General features: G+C 41.9%; 1 protein-coding gene across 7 annotated transcripts in view; it reads left to right on the forward strand.

Annotated features, from left to right (window-relative positions):
* The window catches only part of PKNOX1 (PBX/knotted 1 homeobox 1), a 278,453-nt gene that overhangs the window by 86,223 nt on the left and 170,411 nt on the right, over positions 1-21,819 (forward strand). For 6 of the 7 annotated variants that reach the window (XR_003852751.1, XR_003852750.1, XM_029577804.1 and 3 more), the window contains one exon: positions 293-464. The exons of the other annotated variant lie outside the window; for it this stretch is intronic. Coding sequence is in view for 3 of the 6 variants with exons in the window: in XM_029577804.1 (XP_029433664.1) it covers positions 293-464 (172 nt within the window). In the remaining 3 variants the exon portion in view is untranslated. The remainder of the gene's footprint in view (positions 1-292; positions 465-21,819) is intronic. 7 annotated transcript variants of the gene reach the window in all.

A 21,819-nucleotide genomic window follows, 5' to 3' on the forward strand; every position in this document is an offset into this window, starting at 1 on the left:
TATAGAATATATCTATATTAGATAGATAGATATATTAGATAGATATTATAGAATAATATGTGTGGAAATGAGGGGTAGGAAACATTTGAGTCAAAAAAATTAGCTAGTAGATTTTAGACTGTTCCTCTATAAAGTATTTTCTAATTCATTGCAATATTAATGCTTTCCTATGCATTTAATCATGAATAATTCATATTTTGTGCCTTGAAATTTGAGTTTTAACTGAAAGTCTTGAAAAGTGTTTATAAAATTTGTTTAAGCATTTCTTCCTCTTTATTTTTGTATTCCACAGGCATCCTCTCTTTCCCTTATTAGCATTACTTTTTGAAAAATGTGAGGGGTCTACCCAAGGTTCAGAATGTACCACCTCTGCCAGTTTTGATATAGATATTGAGAATTTTGTAAGGAAGCAAGAAAAGGAAGGCAAACCCTTTTTCTGTGAAGACCCTGAAACGGATAGTTTAGTGAGTAAGACTGTCCAATTTGCATTAGAACACTTCTGAATGTCTTTGTCTTTCTCCCTTTTCTCTTCTTCTTTCAGTCTTTTACCTTTTGTGCTGAATATGCTGTAAGAGGCTGATATTCAAAAAAAAGCTGAGTGTCTTGACACAGGTGCCTAGATATTAGTAACCTAAAATTAGGCAAAGTTGCAACTGAACTAAGCTTCTTAAGTTTTGGGCTGAAAATAAGTTCCTAACTTTAGATGTCTGTCCTTAGGACTGCTACATTTAGGTCCCTAAGTTACTTTTACCAACATAGCCCTGCTTCTGCCTCACCCGATTTATAGAATTATAAATTTCAGAACCTTGTAAAAATAAGTTTCTAAATTGGGTGGGGGGGGGGGGGGGGGATTTTCATTTAGGCAGAACCAGGTGTCAAAATCCTTGTTAGAGCATAAATCTTTTGAATATTGGCCTCTAAACATCAGTCCTCCACTGTGAAATTGCACTTGCAGAAAAATGAATGTACCATTCAATCTAGCCATAATTTTTATCATATGTTTTTATGACTAAAGCCTATACTTGCATCCAAGTCAACAGAGTACAAGTTACAGTGCTTTTTTTGTAACTTACTTTTCAGTTACAATACATTTTAAAGATCAGTGAGCATTCATGTACATGCCAGCATGAAACCTGTCATGGGAGTACACTAATTCTGGCATAATAATGTACTCCTTGCATATCTTCATTGACTATATAAGAAATACACTAGGAGATGTTCTCCATTGACATACAGGCTTGAATTAACAGGTATTGGTGATGACACAGGCCTAGCTCTCAGAGCTCAAAAAAGACTTTACTGAGCTTGTGCCGGGGTTTCCACACGCACATGTTACTTCATGAGCCCCTCAGTTTTTCTTCATCTGATCTACTGCACAGATGTGTCCTAGTCTTATTAAAATTTTTAAAAAAAGTTCTGTCTTTTTAGTAGCCTTATCTGCTTTATTGCAATTTCTAGTTTTGCCACTGTTTCAGCAACCCCTCCAAAAAACTTTTCAGTAATACACACACAAAATAAGAGAGTATGGAAAAACTGAAGGCCAAGAAGACTTCATTTGCGGGTGCTGGATTTCCATCACACATTTGTACTTCTGCACAACTGCTAGGGATCTAGAGACAGTCATGGAAGAAGCTGATTTGGATTTACTGACTGTTATGTTGACATGGTACACAGAAAACCACGACTGGTATATAGTTATATCGGGCTACAATCTATTCAGAAAGGACTGAAATAAAGGGAAGAGAAGTGGCACTAAATATAAAAAAAATATTATATTAAAGCAACAGAATTGCAGGCTTATGAGGTAAGGTGGAGGCACTGTGGGTTAATCTGGAAAGAGGGACTGGAACATCTGTTTATATTGGTTTAATATACAGACTGCCATCATAGTCAGAAGAAACAGAGATTTAATTGAGGATATTCACAAAATTGCTATAAAAGAGGAAGTGCTATTGCTAGGATTTCAATCTGCTAATTCTTAATTGGGACATCCCAACTGTGGTGTATTCTTGAAGAAGATTTAACTGGTAGCTGTTCTGCATAGGTGACCTAAATAAATTGAGTGCCTTGGTATAGGACCTAAAGTGATTGATTGGGTTAGAAACTGGTTGAGTGGGAGACAACAGAGGTTAGTGATAAATGGAGTTCACCCCAAGGAGAAGGGCTTTACTAGTCTCAGGTCCTGGTAGCTTCTAGACAGCCTTCCACTAGAAAATCCTATGAACTGAAATGGAGGTAGTGTAAGCAGAAGGCCTAGATCTGTTTTTCTGCCCCACACAAAAACTGCTTGATTATCTTTTACACCTATCAGAGCCTGGCTTGAAAACCAACTCCATTAGAGTTCATCTGAGTGCAACTGGTGCATAGCATACCACCATGGTGTAGGTGGTACGCACATCTCTGTACAGCCTATAGTTGTACGTTTTATGCAGGTCCTACTTCAATTGAAGCCTTCCCTGAGACCTCCTGCTGTGTCTTGGGACCTCAACATGGTGTTAGTTCAGCTGGTGAAAGCTCCTTTCGAGCTGCTGCACACCTGTGACCTGAAGTACTTGACCTGGAAGGTCATATATTTGGTGGCGGTGACCTCAGCACACAGGATCAACGATCTCCAACCCTTAGTGACTTATTGACCTTATATTAAGTTTTGTGTAAGTTCCTGCCTAGGTTGTTGACGGACTTCCATCTTAACCAGTCCATTGTCCTGCCAATATTCTTTTTAAGTCCCATTTGCACCAAGGTGAATGAGCCCTACGCAGTTTGGACTGCAAGCGAGTCTTAGCCTTCTATCTGGAGTGGACAAAATCCCATAGACAATCCACCCAACTTTTTTGTTTCTTTTGATAGGAATAGGTTGGGCATTGTCATTGCCAAACAGACACTATCCAATTGACTAGTGATTGTAGCACCTTCTGTAATGCCTGGTGGGGGACTGCATCTTGGGAGCCATGTCAAGGCTTATTCTGTCTAAGCCATGGCTGCGTCAGTGGCCCACTTGCAAGCGGTTCCCTTGGAGGAAATCTGCAAGGTTGCGATGTGGAGTTCTCTCCACACAGTCACATTTCAATGTTGTCTGGATAGGGATGGCCGATGCAACAGTAGGTTTGGCCAGTATATCCTTTGGAATCTGTTTGAAGTGTAGAACCCAACTGTCTCCCACCCTATGGCCTGTTGTTTGGATTCAGGCTGTCTACCCCTCTTGTTACCAACAGCACTGTTTTTGTTGTTGGGGAGCAGCCTGTAGCTAGGGAATCATCCATGTGTGAGGACTACCATCCTGTTGTCCTTGGAGAAAGAGGAGTTGCTTACTTGTAACAGGTATTCTCCCTGGACAGCAGGATATTTTTCCTCACAAAACCCACCTGCCACCCTGAATTTCTCCTGTTTTTTGATTTCTATATAATTCTGTGATATAAGACTGAAGAGGGACCCAGTGTGGTATAGGGCATGCCCAGTGTGGCAAGTCAAAGTTCTGGAAACTTTGATATTTCTACGTCAGGGCTCCATCTAATAAGAACATGCCATACTGGGTCAGACCAAGGGTCCATCAAGCCCAGCATCCTGTTTCCAATAGTGGCCAATCCAGACCATAAGAACCTGGCAAGTACCCAAAAACTAAGTCTATTCCATGTTACCGTTGCTAGTAATAGCGGTGGTTATTATCTAAGTCAACTTAATTAATAGCAGGTAATGGACTTCTCGTCCAAGAACTTATCCTATCCTTTTTTTAAACACAGCTATACTAACTGCACTAATTACATCCTCTGGCAACAAATTCCAGAGTTTAATTGTGCGTTGAGTGAAAAAGAACTTTCTCCGATTAGTTTTAAATGTGCCACATGCTAACTTCATGGAGTGCCTCCTAGTCTTTCTATTATCCGAAAGAGTAAATAACAAATTCACATCTACCCATTCTAGACCTCTCATGATTTTAAACACCTCTATCATATCCCCCCTCAGCCGTCTCTTCTCCAAGCTGAAAAGTCGTAACCTCTTTAGTCTTTCCTCATAGGGGAGCTGTTCCATTCCCCTTATCATTTTGGTCGACCTTCTCTGTACCTTCTCCATCGCAATTATATCTTTTTTGAGATGCGGCGACCAGAATTGTACACAATATTCAAGGTGCGGTCTCACCATGGAGCGATACAGAGGCATTATGACATTTTCCGTTTTATTCACCATTCCCTTTCTAATAATTGCCAACATTCTGTTTGCTTTTTTGACTGCCGCAGCACACTGCCCACTCCCTTCCACTGAGAAAATTGTCCATTTAATCGTACTCTCTGTTTCCTGTCTTTTAGCCAGTTTGTAATCCACGAAAGGACATTGCCATCTATCCCATGACTTTTTACTTTTCCAGAAGCCTCTCATGAGGAACTTTGTCAAATGCCTTCTGAAAATCCAAGTACACTACATCTACCGGTTCACCTTTATCCACATGTTTATTAACTCCTTCAAAAACGTGAAACAGATTTGTGAGGCAAGACTTGCCTTGGGTAAAGCCATGCTGACTTTGTTCCATTAAACCACGTCTTTCTATATGTTCTATGATTTTAATGTTTAGAACACTTTCCACTATTTTTCCTGGCACTGAAGTCAGGCTAACCGGTCTGTAATTTCCCGGATCTCCCCTGGAGCCCTTTATACATATGGGGGTTACATTAGCTATCCTCCAGTCTTCAGGTACAATGGATGATTTTAATGATAGGTTACAAATTTTTACTAATAGGTCTGAAATTTCATTTTTTAGTTCCTTCAGAACTCTGGGTGTATGCCATCTGGTCCAGGTGATTTACTATTCATTTTATCAATCAGGTCTACCACATCTTCTAGGTTCACCATGATTTGGTTCAGTCCATCTGAATCATTACCCATGAAAACTTTCTCCAGTACGGGTACCTCCCCAACATCCTCTTCAGTAAACACCGAAGAAAAGAACTCATTTAATCTTTCCGCGATGGCCTTATCTTCTCTAAGTGCCCCTTTAACCCCTCGATCAGCTAACGGTCCAACTGACTCCCTCACAGGCTTTCTGTTTCAGATATATTTAAAAAAGGTTTTACTGTGAGTTTTTGCCTCTATGACCAACTTCTTTTCAAATTTTCTCTTAGCTTGTCTTATTAATGTCTTACATTTAACTTGCCAACGTTTATGCATTTTCCTATTTTCCTCTGTTGGATCATTCTTCCAATTTTTGAATGAAGATCTTTTAACCATGCCGGTAATCGTTTGCCTGCTTTCCACCTTTCTTAATGTGTGGAATACATCTGGATTGTGCTTCTAGGATGGTATTTTTTAACAATGACCACGCCTCTTGCACACTTTTTACTTTTATAACTACTCCTTTCAGTTTTTTTTCTAACTATTTTTCTCATTTTATCAAAGTTTCCCTTTTGAAAGTTTAGCACTAGAGCCGTGGATTTGCTTACTGTCCCCCTTCCAGTTGTTAATTCAAATTTGATTATGTTATGAGCACTATTGCCAAGCGGCCCCACCAGCATTACCTCTCTCACCAAATCTTGTGCTCCACTGAGAATTAGATCTAAAATTGCTCCCTCTCTCGTCAGTTCCTGAACCAATTGCTCCATAAAGCTATCATTTATTCCATCCAGGAACTTTATCTCTGTAGCGTGTCCCGATGATACATTTACCCAGTCAATATTGGGGTAATTGAAGTCTCCCATTATTACCGCACTACCAATTTGGTTAGCTTCCCTAATTTCTCTTAGCATTTCACTGTCAGTCTCACCATCTTGACCAGGTGGACGGTAGTATACTCCTATCACTATAGTCTTCCCCGACACACAAGAGATTTCTACCCATAAAGATTCAATTGTGCATTTAGTCTCATGCAGGATGTTTATCCTGTTGGACTCTATGCCATCCGGGACATAAAGCACCACACCGCCTCCCGGGTGCTCCTCTCTGTCATTGCGATATAATTTGTACCCCGTTATAGCACTGTCCCATTGGTTGTCATCCTTCCACCATGTCTCTGAGATGCCAATTAAGTCTATGTCATCATTCACTGCTATACATTCTAATTCTCCCATCTTACTTCTTAGACTTCTGGCATTAGCATACAAACATTTCAATGTTTGTTTTTTGTTTGTATTTTCGTTCTGCTTTTTAATTGATAGGGATAAGTTAGAATTTTTTTTAGCTCAGGTGAGTTTTTAGTTACAGGCACTTGGACTACTTTTCTTATTATTGGAACCTCACTGTCGGGATGCCCTAATTTTAATGCATCATTAGTATCCTTTGAAGATACCTCTCTCCGAACCATGCGCTGCTGAGCAACTGTTGGCTTTCCCCTTTGTTCTAGTTTAAAAGCTGCTCTATCTCCTTTTTAAAGGTTAGCTCCAGCAGTCTGGTTCCACCCTAGTTAAGGTGGAGCCCATCCCTTCGGAAGAGACTCCCCCTTCCCCAAAAGGTTCCCCAGTTCCTAACAAAACTGAATCCCTCTTCCTTGCACCATTGTCTCATCCACACATTGAGACTCCGAAGCTCTGCCTGCCTCTGGTGACCTGCGCGTGGACCAGGGAGTATTTCAGAGAATGCTACCCTGGAGGTTCTGGATTTAAGTTTTCTACCTAAGAGTCTAAATTTGGCTTCCAGAACGTCCCTCCCACATTTTCCTTTGTCGTTGGTGCCCACATGTACCACGACAGCCGGCTCCTCCCCAGGACTGTCTAAAATCCTATCTAGATGACGCGTGAGGTCCACTACCTTCGCACCAGGTAGGCATGTTACCAGGCACCCAGCTGTCTACATTCCTAATAATCGAATCACCTACTATGACGGCCGACCTAACCTTTCCTTCCTGGGCAGTAGGCCTTGGGGAGATATCCTCGGTACGAAATGATGTTAATCATGTATGATGACTAACATCTTGCTGTTCTTGGAGAACACCTGTTACAGGTAAGCAACTCTGCTATCTCTGAATCTAATTACACGGAAGATGGCAGGCTCTGCCATCCAAGCCTGGCATTGCTGGTCCTCATGGTGTGGATGTTGCTTGTGTAGTAATTTCTTCCTTACTTCTTCCCAAGGAAGGGGGGGATGTGTTGAAGCTGAGTAATTGCTCTATGGGTTTTTTCCTTCTCCATAAATAGGCCCTCATCTCCTTTAAAAAAAAAACCCCCAAAAAAACCAAAACATTGAGTGCCCATCCAAGCAGAGAGGAAATAGCCCAAATATGTATAACCATTTAGGCAATATGGCTGATTTAAATAAATATATTCTTCCAAGAAATGAGAGAAGTATTTCCTCTCAGTTCCAAGAAGTGAAAGGAAATACAGTGTTAGAATTGGCCAACATGAATCCAAACCTAAAAGTCTGCTACAAGGAGTACCTCAAGGATCCTCTCTCTCTTTAACTCTTTTCAATATATACCTCACTCCACTCTGTCGACTGTTGACGAAACTGGGTCTCCAGCATTTCATTTATGCAGATGATGTGCAGATCCTAATCCCTATCAATGACTACCTACACAATGCTCTCAAAACGTGGAATACCGCACTAGCGGAAATTGAGAATCTTCTAACTGAAAATTCATTAGCTATAAATACCAACAAAACAGAGCTTCTCATCATCTCGCCACAAAACAACACCCACGCTTGCCCCACTCAACAATCTCTTTCTGACCATCACATTATACAACAAGTCCGCAGCCTTGGGGTCATAATTGACAAACGTTTTACATTAAAAAAATTTATCACCTCCACCATCAAAAATGGTTTCTACAAACTTCATACTTTGAAAAGGATCAAACCCCTTCTACACCCACATGACTTCCGGACTGTACTACAAACTACTATATTATCTAAATTGGACTACTGCAACTCCATACTACTAGGGCTCCCAAATAACTCACTTCAACCACTACAGATGCTACAAAATGCGGCTACACGCTTGCTCACTAACACACACCGCCTCGAACATATTACACCAGCACTACAATTCCTACACTGGCTTCCAATTGCTTCAAGGATATTATTCAAAGTGCTTTCCCTTATACACAAGTCATTACATAACCAAGATATGCACTGGTTCTCTGATATTTTCACAGTCCATACTTCAGACAGACCTATAAGAAAAATGCACCAGGCTAAACTCTCCTTTCCTACGCTCAAAAATACAAAATATGTTTCAACAAGAAAAAGATCATTCACGATAGCTGGAATCAACTTATGGAACAAAATGCCCACAGATCTGCGCCAGGAACCCTGCCACAAGAAATTTAAGAAGAACCTGAAAACCTGGCTATTTAAACAAGCCTACAATTTATGAACACTTCCCATCAGACTTTAACATTTAATAGGCTAATCATACCACTTATTCTACTCATGCCATGCAGTTACTGTCAATCACACTTAGTACTCCATTTGACCTATATCCTTGCAACTCTTTTAATATTGGAACTGATCCATCAATTTTCTTCTGAACTATATATAATATACATATCATGTATTATTTTGCCCAGAATGGAATTATTTGTACTCTTTACTTTGATCCTCTGGCCAAATGCGCTTCTTTTGAACTCATTTGATATTATTTATTCTCGAGTTTAATGTTATCAACTATGTACCCTTATTTCGTTTTATGCTCTCCTATTTTAGTTTATAATTTTAATGATATGTGCTATGTACCCTTATTTATTTGTTTTTTGGATTGTAAAGTTTATCGCCTACCCCTACCCCTGTGTTAGAGGCAGGGGTAAGGGTAGACGGCAAACTTTCCCCCAAAAGAAAACCTAAAATCCCCTCCTCCCGAAGCGACTGGACATGTAAAATATGTAAAACCTAAATTCCCCTCCTCCACTTGTGGTGATCCTCTCCTCTCCGTGCTCCCACATTCCAGTGGGAGCACGGAGAGGAGAGGATCACCTTGCTGGTGGCTGAAAGGAATCAGTAAGTTTTTGCTTGGGACATTGTCTTTTTTAAAAGTATTGGGCCAAAGTTAACTATTTGGGAATATTAATTTGTGTGTTTGTGCTTTTAATAGTCAGTAAGGTAGCGAATAAACAAGTTAGACTGTTTGTATTTTTAAATAGTCAGTAAGGCAGCTAGTAAGCAGAACTGAGTGTTTGTATTAAAAAAAAAAAAAAAAAAGTAGCCAGAAGCTAGAAATAAGCTAGGAGCAGTGTATACCTAAGTAAAAAGGTTGAAAAGTTCAGTTCAGTTACTCACCTTGGAAAGGTGTTGAGGTAGTTTGATTTGGTTTGAATAGGTACCAACATTTGTTAATCAAGAGAGCAGTGAGTCACTCTGGCTGACTTACTGAAGTGTTAAGGTTGTGTGTTTGTTTTGATTAGGTACCATTGTTTGTTAATCAGAACAGCAGTGAGTCACTCAGGACAACTAACTGTAGTGTAAAGCTCCAACGGGATTGTTTTGCACTGAGCACATTATATATTGCCAGGGAAGAGCTAAGTAACCCACATTCCAGTGGGAGCACTGAGAGGAGAGGATCACCTTGCTAGTGGCTGAAAGGAATCAGTAAGTTTTTGCTTGGGACATTGTCTTTTTTAAAAGTATTGGGGCAAAGTTAACTATTTGGGAATATTATTTAGTGTGTTTGTGCTTTTAATAGTCAGTGAGGTAGCAAATAAACAAGTTAGACTGTTTGTACATGTGGGCACCAATGACATAGGAAAATGTGGGAGGGAGGTTCTGGAAGCCAAATTTAGGGTCTTAGGTAGAAAGCTTAAATCCAGAATCTCCAGGGTAGCATTCTCTGAAATACTCCCTGTTCCACGCGCAGGTCACCAGAGGCAGGCAGAGCTCCAGAGTCTCAATGCGTGGATGAGACGACGTGCCAGGAAGAGGGATTCAGTTTTGTTAGGAACTGGGGAACCTTTTGGGGAAGGGGGAGTCTCTTCTGAAGGGATGGGCTCCACCTTAACAACGGTGGAACCGGACTGCTGGCGCTAACGTTCAAAAAGGAGATACAGCAGCTTTTAAACTAGAACAAAGGGGAAAGCCGACAGTCACTCAGCAGCGTATGGTTCGGAGAGAGGTATCTTCAAAGGATACTAATGATGCATTAGAATTAGGGCATCCCGACAGTGAGGTTCCAATAATAAGAAAAGTAGTCCACGTGCCTGTAACTAAAAACTCACCTGAGCTAAAAAATTCTAACTTATCCATATCAATTAAAAAACAGAATGAAAATACAAACAAAAAACAAACTTTGAAATGTTTGTATGCTAATGCCAGAAGTCTAAGAAGTAAGATGGGAGAATTAGAATGTATAGCAGTGAATGATGTAGCAGTGACGACAATGAGAATCGGATAAAAGAAAGCCCTTTATTAAAACGCCCGACTCTGGCCGAGTTTCGCTCTTTTTGCACAGAGCTGCCTCAGGGGCAATTCAGTCAAGCAGGACTTGGAAAAGTCAATATCGTATTGATTATCAGCGCGGATGATTTCACTCCAAAGCAGTTAGACTTTCATTTGTTCACGTAGCGATGCTGTGTAGTGTCAGCAATGGAATTGAATGCATTCGATATATATTGAATCCACATAACGAGCAGTCTTACATCTGATTGAGAAAAACTCAATCAGATGTAAGACTGCTTGAATGAATTGCCCCTGAGGCACTGCTACACAGCTCACTGGATCGGTTACCGATTTGTTTTTTGGGTCTAGCAGTGAATGATGACATAGACTTAATTGGCATCTCAGAGACATGGTGGAAGGAGGACAACCAATGGGACAGTGCTAATCCGGGGTACAAATTGTATCGCAATGACAGAGAGGAGCACTCGGGAATGGTGTGGCGCTTTATATCCGGGATGGCAAAGAGTCCAACAGGATAAACATCCTGCATGAGATTAAATGCACAATTGAATCTTCATGGGTAGAAATCCCTTGTGTGTCGGGGAAGACTATAGTGATAGTATACTACCGTCTACCTGGTCAAGATGGTGAGACTGACAGTGAAATGCTAAGAGAAATTAGGGAAGCTAACCAAACTGGTAGTGCGGTAATAATGGGAGACTTCAATTACCCAACTCTTATCAAAACGGAGTCATTAGTTAACCACAGCAACCAAAATCAAAAAATAACAAAGTGGAACTCAAGCAATTTTTTAATAGTAGCTTAAGAAGGTGTCAACCTTCTTAAGCTACTATTAAAAAATTGCTTGAGTTCCACTTTGTTATTTTTTGATTTTAGACTTCAATTACCCCAATATTGACTGGGTAAATGTATCATCGGGATACGCTAGAGAGATACAGTTCTTGGATGGAATAAATGATAGCTTTATGGAGCAATTGGTTCAGGAACCGACGAGAGAGGGAGCAATTTTAGATCTTATTTTCAGTGGAGCACAGGATTTGGTGAGAGAGGTAACAGTGGTGGGGCCGCTTGGCAATAGTGATCATAAAATGATCAAATTTGAATTAATGCCTGGAAGGGGGAGAGTAAGCAAATCCACGGCTCTCGTGCTAAACTTTCAAAAGGGAAACTTTGATAAAATGAGAAAAATAGAAAAAACTGAAAGGAGCAGCTATAAAAGTAAAAAGTGTGCAAGAGGCGTGGTCATTGTTAAAAAATACCATCTTAGAAGCACAGTCCAGATGTATTCCACATATTAAGAAAGGTGGAAAAAAGGCAAAACGATTACCGGCATTGTTAAAAGGGGAGGTGAAAGAAGCTATTTTAGCCAAAAGATCTTCATTCAAAAATTGGAAGAAGGATCCAACAGAAGAAAGTAGGATAATGCATAAACGTTGGCAAGTTAAATGTAAGACATTGATAAGACAGGCTAAGAGAGAATTTGAAAAGAAGTTGGCCGTAGAGGCAAAAATTCACAGTATAAACTTTTAAAAATATATCCGAAGCAGAAAGCCTGTGAGGGAGCCAGTTGGACCCATTAGATGATCGAGAGGTTAAAGGGGCACTTAGAGAAGATAAAGCCATCGCGGAAAGATAAATGATTTCTTTGCTTCAGTGTTTACTGAAGAGGATGTTGGGGAGGTACCCGTACTGGGGAAGGTTTTCATAGGTAATGATTCAGATGGACTGAACCAAATCACGGTGAACCTGGAAGATGTGATAGGCCTGACTGACAAACTGAAGAGTAATAAATCACCTGGACCGGATGGTATACACCCCAGAATTCTGAAGGAACTAAAAAATGAAATTTCAGACCTATTAGTAAAAATTTGTAACTTATCATTAAAATCATCCATTGTACCTGAAGACTGGAGGATAGCTAATGTAATCCCAATATTTAAAAAGGGCTCCAGGGGCGATCCGGGAAACTACAGACCGGTTAGCCTGACTTCAGTGCCAGGAAAAATAGTGGAAAGTGTTCTAAACATCAAAATCACGGAACATATAGAAAGACATGGATTAATGGAACAAAGTTAGCATGGTTTTACCCAAGGCCTCACAAATCTGTTTCACTTTTTTAAAGGAGTTAATAAACATGTGGATAAAGGTGAACCAGTAGATGTAGTGTACTTGGATTTTCAGAAGGTGTTTGACAAAGTTCTTCATGAGAGGCTTCTAGGAAAAGTAAAAAGTCATGGGATAGGTGGCGATGTCCTTTCGTGGATTACAAACTGGCTAAAAGACAGGAAACAGATAGGATTAAATGGACAATTTTCCCAGTGGAAGGGAATGGGCAATGGAGTGCCTCAGTGATCTATATTGGGACCCTTACTTTTCAATATATTTATAAATGATCTGGAAAGAAATGACGAGTGAGGTAATCAAATTTACAGATGATACAAAATTGTTCAGAGTAGTTAAATCACAAGCAGATTGTGATAAATTGCAGGAAGACCTTGTGAGACTGGAAAATTGGGCATCAAAATAGCAGATGAAATTTAATGTGGATAAGTGCAAGGTGATGCATATAGGGAAAAATAACCCATGCCATAGTTACTCAATGTTAGGATCCATATTAGGTGCTACTACTCAAGATAGAGATCTAGGCGTCACAGTGGATAACACATTGAAATCGTCGTTTCAGTGTGCTGCAGCAGTCAAAAAAGCAAACAGAATGTTGGGAATTATTAGAAAGGGAATGGTGAATAAAACGGAAAATGTCATAATGCCTCTGTATCGCTCCATGGTGAGACCCCACCTTGAATACTGTGTACAATTCTTGTCGCCACATCTCAAAAAAGATATAATTGCGATGGAGAAGGTACAGAAAAGGACTACCAAAATGATAAGGGGAATAGAACAGTCTTTCCCCTATGAGGAAAGACTAAAGAGGTTAGGACTTTTCAGCTTGGAGAAGAGACGGCTGAGGGGGGATATGATAGAGGTGTTTAAAATCATGAGAGGTCTAGAACGGGTAGATGTGAATTGGTTATTTACGCTTTCGGATAATAGAAAGACTAGGGGGCACTGCATGAAGTGGCATGAAGTTTAGCATGTGGCACATTTAAAACTAACCGGAGAAAGTTCTTTTTCACTCAATGCACAATTAAACTCTGGAATTTGTTGCCAGAGGATGTGGTTAGTGCAGTTAGTATAGCCGTGTTTAAAAAAGTATTGGATAAGTTCTTGGAAGAGAAGTCCATTACCTGCTATTAATTAAATTGACTTAGAAATTAGCCACTGCTAATACTAGCAATGGTAACATGGAATAGACTTAGTTTTTGGGTACTTGCCAGGTACTTGTGACTTGGATTGGGCACTGTTGGAAACAGGATACTGGGCTTGATGGACCCTTGGTCTGACCCAGTATGGCATTTCTTATGTTATCTTATGTTAATGATTTGTAAGACAAACCAGTCAAAGTGTAGTTGGTGCTGTCAGAGCCACGGTAGTCCCAGAATGATGGGATGCATCACTCTGGAGATTATATGGAAGTAGATTTTTTTTTTCAGATGTAGGAGACTGATGCTTAGGGTCATGGGCATCAAAGTCTTAGTAACCTGCTCTGGGTCTCTGTAGACTGAAGAAAGTGGTCATCGGAACTATGAGAATCTGTAGTTGGTCGACTGGTTCCTTTAAGATGAAATTTTCTCCTGAGCCAGAATCCATATAGGCCTGGGTGGAGAAACTAGTGAAACCCAACTCCAGCATGATAGGCAGTAATAGTTGGGAAGTTGGAACAGTATGGTCTAGGGTAATCTCCCTTATAGACCCTAGGCATTGAAGTTTTGAAGTTTCTCGGCTTCTGTGGACATTGAGCCATTAGATGGCGCAGTACAGACAGAGGCCCTGTTGTCTGCGTCGGAGCCTCTCTTCTGGGGCCAAGTGGCATTGGCTCTTCTGGGAAAAGATAGGCTGAGGTTGTGCTAGGCAGAGGAGAGAGCGGATGCAGGAACCAGGGTGCCAACCTGACTTTAGTGCTGGATAGGTCTCTTGAGCCCTATGCTGCAGACGATCGATTTTTGCCTGTTAGGGCTAGGACAGCCTCTAAGGAAGTGAGAAGATCCCGGGCAGCTAGCTTGTCTTTGATCTTCCTAGAGAGACCTTCCAGTAAGATGGCCACTAAACTGTCCTCCTGCCAGTTTAGCTCAGACACCAAGGTCCAAAATTCTACTGCGTACTCCACCACAGTGTGGGAGCCTTGGTGGAGGTGAAGCAAGTCCGATACTATTGCTGTTGCACAGCCTGGCTTCTCAAAGACCATACAGAAGTGTTCTAGGAAGTATTGTAGATTGAGCAAAAGAGGGTCCCTTCACTCTCAGAGGGGAGAGGCCCAAGCCAGTGCTTTTCCATCAAGCAGAGACAGTATGTATTTATATCGCGGCTATGGGTATTTTATAGTACTCCCAAAGTTTGAAAAGTGACCAATCACTTTACTCGTTTTCAACGTACTTCACGTATCTGCGTGGCGCCATTTTTTAAGCAATGATTGACATGTCTCAGATGTGTATGAAGTTCTTACGTAAAACTTTATTTAAAAATGGAGCACTTACCGCAAAATTTAGAAGTATAATTCTATAGCATTTGATGCTCTGAATTGAAAATTAATTCCCCTGAAATACTCAATTCACTGCCTCCAAACTTTTATTCTTGAAATGTGATTCTAATGTGTTCATACATTAAAGGTGAATTACTTCAAAATACTTGAAGGGACTAACTATCGAATCAAGCTGTTCCACTCTATTTTGCTGTTGAGCCCTGCTGGTTCTTCAGAACCCAACTTGAAGATTCATTCTTGTTCCCTTGTGTATAATAATTTCTCTCGGTTTCCGCCTCTCGGATCTGCATTGATGTGATCAATCGCGAACCAGCGCAACTCCTGTACTTGGTGATTTTCTGAGAGACAGTGCTTCATAATTGGTGCCGAAATTCTTTTGTTGTTCAAACAACTTTTGTGTTCACTTATACGGGAACTGAGATTTCTGGTAGTTTGACCTACGTATATCTTATTTATTTATTTATTTAGATTCTTTTTTATACCGAAGTATAGCGAGGAGCCTTCACTCCGGTGTACAATGAACAACTTCATACATTAAACATTTTTAACAGTGGATATAAACTTAAACATCAGTGTTAACAATAACATCTCAGCAAAGCAGAGTGATAAGAAACATTATTAGAAAACATAACTATAGTAAGTATCATGAATTTGGGTTTTCTTAAGAAAAGGTGAATATTAGTTAAGAATATGGAGAAGTCAGAAAGGAGAGGAAGAGTGATGAAAAAAAGAGAAATAAAAGTGAAGGGGCTGTGGAAATTATAGTGGTAAGGTTCAAGGTGAAAAATGGGAGAAAAGAGAGAGTGGACAGAATGGGAAGAGTTAAGTAGAAGGAAGTCGAGATAGTATGAGAGGGTAAGGGGTTCTTACAAGTGGAGAAATCAAAGACTGAGGGTGGACATTAATTTAGGTTGTGAAAGCTTGCTTAAATAGCCAGGTTTTAAGTTCTTTTTTGAAGGATTTGGTATCCGTTATTGAGCTTAGATAAGATGGTAAGGAGTTCCATTCTATAGGGCCAGCTATAGAGAACGCTCGATTCCTGGTGCTAGATAATCTTGCATCTGATAGAGGGGGAATGATTAGTTGCAATTTATTAGAGATTCTTGTTGACCGTGGAGGTTTGTGTAGTTTAATCATGCAATCAAGTGGAAAGTTGTTATCTTTGTATATTTCATTATGAAGAATAGATAAAGATTTGTATTTGATTCTATGGGCAATAGGTAGCCAATGTAGATTCATCAGGGTTGGTGAGATGTGGTCAAATTTCTTCTTTCCAGATAGGACACGAGCAGCAGCATTTTGCAGTAATTGTAGGGGTTTAGTAGTGGATTTGGGGAGACCGATGAATAGAGCGTTACAATAATCTATACAAGAGAAGATGAGGGATTGTAAAACAGTTCTGAAATCATTTGGATATAGTAAAGGTTTTAGGTGTTTGAGTATTGCAGTTTGTGGAAACCTTCTCTGGTTTTTTTAGCTATGCATGTTTTGAGATTTAGTTCATTGTCAATCCACATTCCTAGTTCTCTAACAGTCAGGGTGATCCAGTACCGAGCGGTAGGAAGAGCTGCGTTAGTGCCTACGGCACCCACGGTTACCACCCGCACAGTGCAGCTCACCTACCGCTCGATCCTGAAGCCTAATTATATGTAAATGTAAGCCGCGTCCGAAAAGCCTTAGGCCCACGCAACCAGGATACTGGATAGAGCGCCTATACAGGATCCTGGGTGCGCGGGCCTAAGGCTTCCTGCCACGCTGGTATCTGTCATTTCAAATGTCATTTGAAATGACAGATACCAGGAAGCAACGGCGGCGACAGCGCAGAAGCAACGGCGAAACGACTTGTCAGTGTCCCCCCTCCTCTCGGAGCAGGGCGCGAAAAGCCGCCTTGCTCTGGGAGGAGGGGGGACACTGACAGCGACGAAGCTTTCCCCCAGCCCGGACACCGGCGAAGCCAGAAGACAGCGGCGGAGAAACGGCGAAACGACTTTTCAGTGTCCCCCCTCCTCTCGGAGCAGGGCGGAAAAGCCGCCTTGCTCCGGGAGGAGGGGGGACACTGACAACAGCGAAGACAGCGGCGAAGCGACTTTTCAGTGTCCCCCCTCCTCTCGGAGCAGGGCGCGAAAAGCCGCCTTGCTCCGGGAGGAGGGGGGGACACTGACAACGGCGAAGACAGCGGCGAAGCGACTTTTCAGTGTCCCCCCTCCTCTCGGAGCAGGGCGCGAAAAGCCGCCTTGCTCCGAGAGGAGGGGGGACACTGACAGCGGCGAAGCAACTTACTTTTCTGAAGCCATCATCAGGAACACATGCGATCGTAGCTCCTCCCGATGAAGACAAAGATGGCCGCCTGCACGGGGAAAGCGTGCAATTGGCCGCTGAAGACGTGATGTCGTGATGTCACGTCTTCAGCGGCCAATTGCATGCTTTCCCCGTGCAGGCGGCCATCTTTGTCTTCATCGGGAGGAGCTACGATCGCATGTGTTCCTGATGATGGCTTCAGAAAAGTAAGTTGCTTCGCCGCTGTCAGTGTCCCCCCTCCTCTCGGAGCAAGGCGGCTTTTCGCGCCCTGCTCCGAGAGGAGGGGGGACACTGAAAAGTCGCTTCGCCGCTGTCTTCGTCGTTGCTTCGCCGCTGTCAGTGTCCCCCCTCCTCCCGGAGCAAGGCGGCTTTTTGCGCCCTGCTCCGAGAGGAGGGGGGACACTGAAAAGTCGCTTCGCCGCTGTCTTCGTCGTTGCTTCGCCGCTGTCAGTGTCCCCCCTCCTCTCGGAGCAAGGCGGCTTTTCGCGCCCTGCTCCGAGAGGAGGGGGGACACTGAAAAGTCGTTTCGCCGTTGCTTCTGCGCTGTCTTCGCCGTTGCTTCGCCGCTGTCAGTGTCCCCCCTCCTCTCGGAGCAAGGCAGCTTTTCGCGCCCTGCTCCGAGAGGAGGGGGAACACTGAAAAGTCGTTTCGCCGTTGCTTCTGCGCTGTCTTCGCCGTTGCTTCACCGTTGCTAGTGTCCCCCCTCCTCCCGGAGCAAGGCGGCTTTTCGCACCCTGCTCCGAGAGGAGGGGGGACACTGAAAAGTCGCTTTGCCGTTGCAGTCTCCGTGGCAGCCCCAGTCCGGACATCGGAGGGGGGCTGCAATGTTTTTTTCGCTTTTTTTTTTTTTTTTTGGCTTCGGGAGCAGGGGAGAGGCCTGGGGCTGCCACGGAGACCGGCACCCATGATCGCGGCGGGGGCAGGTGAGCGGGGGCTGGGGGAAAGCTTTCCACCTACCCTTACCCATGCCTCTACCGCCTGGGTCAGGGTAGGCGGTAAGTTTGCAGGTTAAACGCACGACAAAACGGCAGGGAAAGGTAGCGTTAGTCGGGGCGCGGGTTACGGGATGCTAGGTGAATAGCTAATTCGCTCGTTTGCATGCAATATGCATGCCGCGGGCGGAAGGGGTTGCCCAGGGAATTTAGGACGCGGTAGGAGTAGGTTAAAGGGGATTCGGGATCGCAGGAAGGGCTAACGCGGCCGAAAACGAAGTTAAAAACGGCTTAGGAGCAGGGTAAACGCAGCCGCACTTCACAGGATAGGCCTGAGTGTTCTTTAGTTGGATATTGATGTTGTCAATTGAGAAGAGGGTAATTTGATCTGTTTGTTCCCGGTTGTTTCTTTTTAATAGGATACATTCAGTCTTGTTCATGTTTAGGCATAGTTTCTGACATGGACAAGTAATTACGTAAATAACAAAGTTAGGGGCTCATTTTCCAATATCGCATGCAATACCAAAAAGGGGTGTTACCTTATGCTAATAAGCATTTGTATTGCAAATTGCGATAACAGCTATGCAACACACTCTTAGCGCAAATCACGCTATTAACCCAATTTGGGCTACATTGCAAGTATATATCGCGGTTCATGATGTTTCCAGACAGCCTGTTTCAGTATCCTGCAGGCTAGGGGAGAGAGAGAGAGAGAGACTTGCTATAGTGTCTCTTCCCTAGACAGGTATTTGTATCCCTATGAGAGGCCCACCTAGTAACTCGAGGTGGGGATTAGGTATCAGTGTAGGGGGTTGGGGGCCACTTTCACATTCAACATGAGACGTACGAACAGAACAGTGGTCTCTTGTGAAGATTTGATGGCCTTCGGAGTGAGGAAACTCACTCCAAGATGAGATTTGGACAATGTTCTCTCCACCTAGCTTGATGGACACTCTACCTGGGCAACAACAAGCTAGGTGGAGAAAACATCGCCCAAATCTCATCTTGGAGTGAGTTTCCTCACTCCGAAGGCCATCAAATCTTCACAAGAGACCACTGTTCTGTTCGTACGTCTCATGTTGAATGTGAAAGTGGCCCCCAACCCCCTACACTGATACCTAATCCCCACCTCGAGTTACTAGGTGGGCCTCTCATAGGGATACAAATACCTGTCTAGGGAAGAGACACTATAGCAAGTCTCTCTCTCTCTCTCTCTCTCTCTCTCTCTCTCTCTCTCTCTCTCTCTCTCTCTCTCTCTCTCTCTCTCTCTCAGTCATCAAGAGTTCAAAAAAAGACTGAAGACCTGGCTTTTCCAACAAGCCTTCCCAGATTCTCAATGATACTTAGACAGGAGGACTTCCTAAATACTAGGTATCCCTAAATTATCGACACCTCACCAATTCCTACTATCAGGACTCCACAACTGCTCAATCAATTTTTGAATCCATAAGTTCACTATATTATTCTTATTGTATCTATATGGTAGATTTGACAGGTCATCTCTACTACGTTAAATAGTTAAATTGTATATACATATTATATTATATTTATTATTACCATGTTAAATTGACATCCGGTTTTATTGTTCCTTATGTTCTACAGTTCTATGTAAAGCCCCCATCCGCTTTTGGGCAGTTCATCGTTTTATGTAAACCGGAGTGATTTGTAATTCCCACAAGAACTTCGGTATATAAAAATTAAAAATAAATAAATAAATAAATAAATAAAATAAATTCAATAAAGTTTGTTTTTTAACATATTGTTTAATCCAGGATAATTTATGCAGTCCTTGCAGTTAGTTATTTAGTAGAAAATAAATTGGATGCTAGCTGGTTCCCTTTTTTTTGTTGACAAGCTGATAAAGACAGAAGACAAGCCGGACGAGTGAAGACAGGCTGGACAAAGACTGAACATCACACTACACAGGAGTAGTGGGATCTGTTGCTGAGGCATTGAAGGAATGCCAGCAAGGGCCTTTTATAGGACTAAGAGTGTTGGTCATCCACAGGCATTACAGGGCTTTTCCTGCTGCGAGCCCTTTAAATCCAGAACGTTGGGTGCGTGTGTGCCTAAGGTGGAGCACGGTTGGTCACTGTTGGAGGTCGCCTGCTGAGTCTGGCAGCATGTCACCGCATCGGAGTGCGGCATTCTGCTGCAAAGAGGGCAGGAGGGTCCTGGCCCCTTTAGGAGTCAGCGGAGGCCTAGCCAGGATGTGAGTACAGCATTCGCGGGGGCAGCCCGCAGACTGCCAGTGGTAACAGTTGCATCATGCAGCCTTCAAGGCAGATGCTAGACAGGGTCTGAGCGACCCATTGAGGATCCCAGCTGGCATGGGGCCATGTAGCAGCCAGCTTCATTTATAACAAGAGGAAGCAGGCTCAGGAGGAATATCAGAAAATATTTCTTCACAGAAAAGGTTGTGTGTGCATGGAATGGATTCCCAAGAGAAATGGTAGAGAAAGAAATGGTAACTGAGTTTGAGAAAGCATTGGATAAGCAGGGAGGATCCATAATGGAAGTGAAGCAAAGCCAGAGATTAGTTGGGGGTTATTTATTTATATATTTACATTTCTTATAGTCCGTGATTTCCAAATTAATCTATCAAAGTGGTTCACAACCAAACATATACAATTTTAAAAGAACAATACATAACGTAAAAAACATAGAAACACATAGATATTAAAAAATTGCAGCGGATTCCTCTCTAATACAGCCATTGATCTATAGTATAGGCCTGCTCAAATAAATAGGCCTTTAACACTTTTCTAAACTGTAAATTATCAGTTTCTTGTCTAATAGCATAGACATAGGGCCAATAAAATCATAGGTCCAAATCATAGGTCCCATAAAAGGATGAGCACTGGAATGTGTTTCTTGAAATATGTAATTATGAAGAGCAGGTGCAACCTGAAGATTTTGCTTAGAAGAGCGAAACATGCGTGATGATATTCACTGAACCAAAACTTTAGAGAAACAGTGCATTTGTGTTAGTATGTGGCTATGAATTTGGGAAGACTATATGGGCCTTATGCTCCTTATCTGTCATATTTTTTTGTTTTTTTCCTGTTTTTATAAAAAGCACCCATGGACTTAGCATCTACCTGCATAGTTTTGAAAATTGCTCCTGAAGAGGACTTATGCACATAAACAGTGTTTTATATGCACAAATGGGCTTTGATAAAATTTCCCACCCAATATATGGGTAAATTTATGTGTGAATATCATATTAACGCGTACGTTTACCCAAATTGAGCAGAAGCATTCCTTGGGGCAGACTTGGGGTGGGGTTTAGTCTTAGGTGCATATTTTGTAAAATTCAACTGTATGCACATAAATTTTCAGAAAAATGTTGTGTGCACCAAATAGCAAGTGTAACTTTTTCAGGGTAGATTTGTTAAGATAATTTTCAAAGCAAATATATATGTGCAAGTCTGTTTTGAAAATAGGTGTAACTCATGCATGTATTTGAAACATAAGTTATGCAGGATGTTTGAAAATTTCCCTTTAAATAAAATTAACCTGTATAAAATCAATACATAGATTTCATTCATCTTGCCTTAAGAAAAGTACCACAGGAATTGACTGTTGTTGCCTGCATGAAAGAACTCCAGGAATTCATTAATTAAACTTGTATGAATATGCATCCAGTGTTCATTATTAGTGGCTTAATGAAAAATGTAGTGTCAAT

This window comes from Rhinatrema bivittatum, chromosome 15 (genome assembly GCF_901001135.1).
Source record: "Rhinatrema bivittatum chromosome 15, aRhiBiv1.1, whole genome shotgun sequence".
NCBI classification, from domain to species: Eukaryota; Metazoa; Chordata; class Amphibia; order Gymnophiona; family Rhinatrematidae; genus Rhinatrema; species Rhinatrema bivittatum.